At 52.9% G+C, this 4,833-nt stretch overlaps 1 protein-coding gene across 1 annotated transcript in view; it reads right to left on the minus strand.

Moving 5' to 3' along the window:
- ATG9A (autophagy related 9A) overlaps positions 1 to 4,773 on the minus strand; it is a 7,569-nt gene extending 2,796 nt beyond the window's left edge. Inside the window, exons 1-7 of the mRNA XM_010016948.1 lie at positions 4,735 to 4,773; positions 3,675 to 3,739; positions 3,222 to 3,383; positions 2,977 to 3,118; positions 1,304 to 2,052; positions 795 to 948; positions 391 to 570 (exon numbers count right to left, since the gene is read on the minus strand). Coding sequence (XP_010015250.1) covers positions 391 to 570; positions 795 to 948; positions 1,304 to 2,052; positions 2,977 to 3,118; positions 3,222 to 3,383; positions 3,675 to 3,703 — 1,416 coding nt within the window. The 5' untranslated portion in view covers positions 3,704 to 3,739; positions 4,735 to 4,773. The remainder of the gene's footprint in view (positions 1 to 390; positions 571 to 794; positions 949 to 1,303; positions 2,053 to 2,976; positions 3,119 to 3,221; positions 3,384 to 3,674; positions 3,740 to 4,734) is intronic.
- Positions 4,774 to 4,833: the final 60 nt, after the last annotated feature.

The raw sequence follows: 4,833 nt of genomic DNA on the forward strand, positions 1-4,833 counted from the left end.
AAAATGCTTCCCATCTCCCCGAGGCTGCCTCTCTCCTGGGCAGTCCAGCTTGTTTAAGTCAGTTCTCAGTGGTCACACTTTCTAAATGTCCAAATATTCCCATTCCTCTCTGCTGAGGACAGTGGACTCTTAGTTGTTAAGACAGGCAACAACATCAAATAATGAAGTGACAAAGCCTGGTTCACAAAATATCAGGTTAATAATCACAGCTGGGCCACAGGAGCCTTCTGGGGCTGGTGACCTGTGCTGGCAGCCGCAGACAACCAGCAGAGAGGCAGGTGGCCGGGCTGTGGGCTGCCAGGAGTGGCGAGTTACAGCCTCCCGTGAGGCTGAAGGACCAGAAGTGCTGGTGGGGAGCCCAAGCTGCTGTCCCGTGGTGGTGGGACCTACCGCCGGGTGGCCATGCTGGCGCACATCCATCTGGGCAAAGGAGCAGGTGTCACCCACACCCACCACCTCCACGGTGAAGTTGCGGAAGAAGTCCACAATGTCCAAGGACTTGGGCCGCAGGTAGACAATGAGGATCAGGGGGGTAATGATGGGACTCAGGAGCTCCTCCAGGATGAAGACCTGAGCACAGAGATAATGGGCTCAGCACAAGTTTGAGGATGTCAAAATCCCACAGTCCTAATGCCAGACCCCAGCTCCAGCCCTTCATCTTCTGGGGTGGGGTGTCTCTCAGAAGGCTGTCTTGTCCTCTGCCAGTGCAGGAGCTGCTCAGCTCTGCAGCAGCCTCTCCCTCCTGCAGGGATGGAGGTGAGTCCCCATCCCAGCCCCACGCAAGCCAAGCTCACCGCTTTGTACTGGAAGAGCTGGGCAAACTCGTCCCTGGTCTCATAGCGGTGGGCATTGCCCTGCCAGTGGTCAGGCATGTAGTGGATGTGTGCCAGGATGACTCGCAGCAGCTGCTCTGGGCAAAACACCAGGTGCTGGTCAGGGATGAAAGACCTGTAGGACAGGACAGGGAGACACCACAGCATCACACCTCAGTTCCTGGAAGGGTTGGGTAACTAGCCTTTATCACGGCTCCAGCTATAGCCTTCACACCCAAGCCAAACCTCCCTGCCAGCCCAGCAGTGTTGCTGAATAGCTCCAGAAACACCTCTGTATCATACAACCAATGCACCCAAGCTCACCACTACCCTCTTCTCCTGTCTGCCCCTGACTCCCCAAGACCATGCCCTTCACTCAGGCAGATTCATGTCCACTTGCCACCAAAGAGCATGTTTACATGGATGGTTATCAGCCTCACTGCTCCCCACAGCACTGCCAGGAGCACAGGGGCAGCACAGACCCACCTCACCTGCACACTGTGATGCCCACCCCAAGCAGGGTGACCGTGGTCAGGACATGCTCGACTGCCAGCACATCCTCATCATAGATGGTGAGAGCGATGAGCACAGCTAAGATGGAGCCAGCAAAGAAGGCCACGTTCTTGGCCACGATGGTGAGGAGCGGGGAGATAAAGCAGTTCATGTACTTGGAAGCTGGCTTGTACCCTTTGCTGAGGCGTGAGTGCAGTTCGTGGTCCAGCTCATTGAAGTGACGGAGGTAACAGCGGCCGTAGAGAGACCAGCAGCGGGCACCCAGGCTGCCCGGCTCCCGCTTCAGGATCTCTGTGTAGCTGAAGAAGGCGTAGAGGATCTGCCAGATGAGGATGAGGGGGCAGAGGAGGAAGTTAGCAATGCCAATCCAGAGGATGCGAGTGCTGAGCTTCTCAGCCAGCTCTAGGCGGTTTCCAGCTCGCTTGTACTCGGCCTTCAGGCTCCACTCGTTCTCAAAGAGGGAACCAGGCCCCCAGAAGAAGATGAGCTCAAAGTTGTACTTGAGCCCCCGCGTGTAGAAGACAGTGTCTCCCAGCAGGGGCAGGCGGAAGCGGATGGGCAGCAGCGACTTGTTCACCATGGCCACCATGTAGTTCTTGAAGCGGAGGATGCGGTGGTAGATGTCCAGCTCTGTCAGCTCCTTCTTGTGGATGCAGATCTGGTGCTCCTTCTGGATCTGCACGATGCGTGCCTGCACCTCCTGCCAGGTGTAGTATGGCAGGGTGGACTGGAAGGGGGAAAGGGGCAAGGTTAGGTGCAGGATGAGTCCAGGGACAGAAGCTGGGCTGAGCCCTCTCAAACAGCATGTCCCAGTGCACGAGTCAGGGTGCGCATACACCATCAGCACATGAGGCACCTCCTGCACCACTTTAGCCTGAAGCAAATAAAACCCATACTTTGCCCCAGTGCCCTTTATGCCTACATTAGTACAGATGACTGTCTTCCAGCCACTCACACACCAGCTGCCTTAGTGGCATGAACAGAGCTTCAGCTCCCATGGGTCCTCCCAGAGCTGCCATTTAGTAGGGAAGGGACTTAAGCAGTGTCCCAGAGGGAGCCTGTGGAAAACTTGGGGAACGACCAAGCCCTTTGGCTCACCCCACCTTTCTCAAGACACAGTCTCCACTCAAAGGATGATGTTGTTCATCAGAGCAAGAATATATGCACTAGAATATATGTGCAAGCCTCGAAACCTATCTTGGACACACCAATCTCCATCTTCTCAATGAAGAAGTGTGATCTTCACCAACTAAGTAGCTCCATGCCTCAGTTTCCCCCTCCTGCCCAGTAAACAAGGAAGATGACTTGTCCTCAACCCAGGGAGGTATGAGGATATCTCACTTATGCTTTCGCTGTTGAAAGGCATCACAGAAGAGGCCATCACTGCAAATTAAACATATTGGGTGGCAGATGGCAGAAACGTGTGCCAGCAGCAGAGAGGCAAGCTGGGCAGAGGGGTTAACATGGTATAAGTGGGCTGTTGGAGAAGAGGCTGAAAGGAGATCAGTGCAGTTATGGAGCAGAAGGAAGAGGTCTCCCAGAGAAGCTGGCTTTGGAGAGGAGTGAAGGAGTGAGCTGCTTCTAACCACGCAACAAATGCCTCCTGCATCCCTTAGCAGCCTCGTATGTGGCCCTTTGCCCAGCTACTTACCATTGGGATTTTCAGGGCATTGATGTAGAAAGAGTGAATCTCCCAGTAGCAGCAAATGTTGTAAATAAATTTGACGAGCCGGTGGATCCAGAAAACCCCAGCTACCACCAGGATGCAGATGAGGAAGCTGTTTGCCTGGATTCTGCAAGCAAGAAGAAACAAGCAGTAGGAGACAGGCCCAGGCAGGTGCCCAGAATACCTGAGAAAGCAAGAGTGGTGGCCGTCATGCCCTCTGCTGCCCATACCTCGCACTGCAGACATTTGGAGGCAGGAAAGCATCTGGCAGAGTCACCTTAATGGGCTCACTGGGATGCTGGCTGTGATTTACCACTTTGTTGGCAAACAGGATGTCGTAATCAACACAACTGATAAGAAAGGTGGTGAATGCCACCACAAAGATGAACTGCCTGTGAAAAAAAGGGACCAGGCATGAGGGTTCTTCTGCCCCCCAAAACGTGAAGCAGCCAGTGTTACACATCATGGAGATGCATTCCCACAACCATGGTGGCAGGAAAGCTCACAGGCACCAGTTCCTCGAAGTGGAATGCAGGTTTGGGGCATGAAAATCATAGCAAACAGGAGACAGAAAAACTATACAGGAAGCCCTCCCTCCTACCCAGCTGCAGGAGCTCAGTAAATTCTTGTGGCTGTTCCCAGGCAGCTGTCACAGACACAAAAGAGAGAGACCCTGCACTTACATGAGCTCAAAGATCTCTCCAATGAGCATGCAAGTGAAACCATTCTTCTGATGAAGGTTATAGACGTGAAAGCTACAGTCAAGGAAAACAGTCTGGAGACTCCTGTTCTCTGATGAAGGATGGAGAGGCTTCTGGCCCACTGACATCCGCAGCTCCACAGAGCATAACTAATGCCATTTTATAAGGCAAGCAGCATTCTCTGTGACTGAGCAGGTCATCCATTAGTTCCCTTTTCCCATTATCAGGCCCTGAAGGTCCCGCAAACCAGTTAGACAAACCAAACAGATTTCGTCTTCCCCTCCACACCAGCTTCAAGATTCTGGAGCACCAGGCTGATTACTCCCTTCCATGCTGGCCTTGAAGGTCCCAGGTACCCAGCCAGCAAGGTGGCAGCGACAACCCCATCACAGGACAGGGAAATGTAACAGCACTTGGAGCACTGTCTGCAAAATCAAGGAGTTACATGTCCTAAGTGGGAACTTGGAGAGGACCTGCTACTGCACAGTGAGAACCGGGAGCCTCCGGGAAACAGGATGCTCCCACCATTGTCTGCTTCCTCTAAGGACTGAGGGACTCATATTCTTTTATATGGTCTTTGAGTCTGGATTGTGATTGTTATACTGATACAGCAAACCATGCATTAAGATATGACCCAGTCTGCAGACAGCTCTGGTGATTAGAAACTATAAACTAAACAGTGCACTATGCTGTTTGTAAAGTTATATTACACTGATTCTGCTTGCTGTGCTACTCTGATTATAAATGCTGTGGTATGCTAATAAAATCCCGGTAAGAAAATAAAGCTTCAATTGTAACTACAACTAAGTACCATCATCACTCTGCCAAGGAGCCCTAAAAGAACCTGTTTGTCCCTTCACTGCTGGGTAACAGCACCCCACAGGCATGAGGGTTCAACCATCCCCCAATCCCTCCAGAGCCGTGTGCTGTCCTACGGGAAGGGGCAGGCACTGCCTCAGCTCCGAGTCGCACCAAGCCCAGGCTTCCCACCAGCACTGTGAGCCCAGGAGGTGGTGGGTGCCCCAGCCCTGCAAAAGGATATGCGAGAGAAGAAGAGGTCTAGGTTCTCGATGTGATGCCAAGGAGCTGAAGGAAGAAGCAGCCCAGGGTGAGGGGCTCCTGGTACAGCAGCCTTGCTGTT

The sequence above is a fragment of the Nestor notabilis genome, unplaced genomic scaffold (assembly GCF_000696875.1).
Source record: "Nestor notabilis isolate BGI_N333 unplaced genomic scaffold, ASM69687v1 scaffold25800, whole genome shotgun sequence".
In the NCBI taxonomy this organism is placed as follows: domain Eukaryota; kingdom Metazoa; phylum Chordata; class Aves; order Psittaciformes; family Psittacidae; genus Nestor; species Nestor notabilis.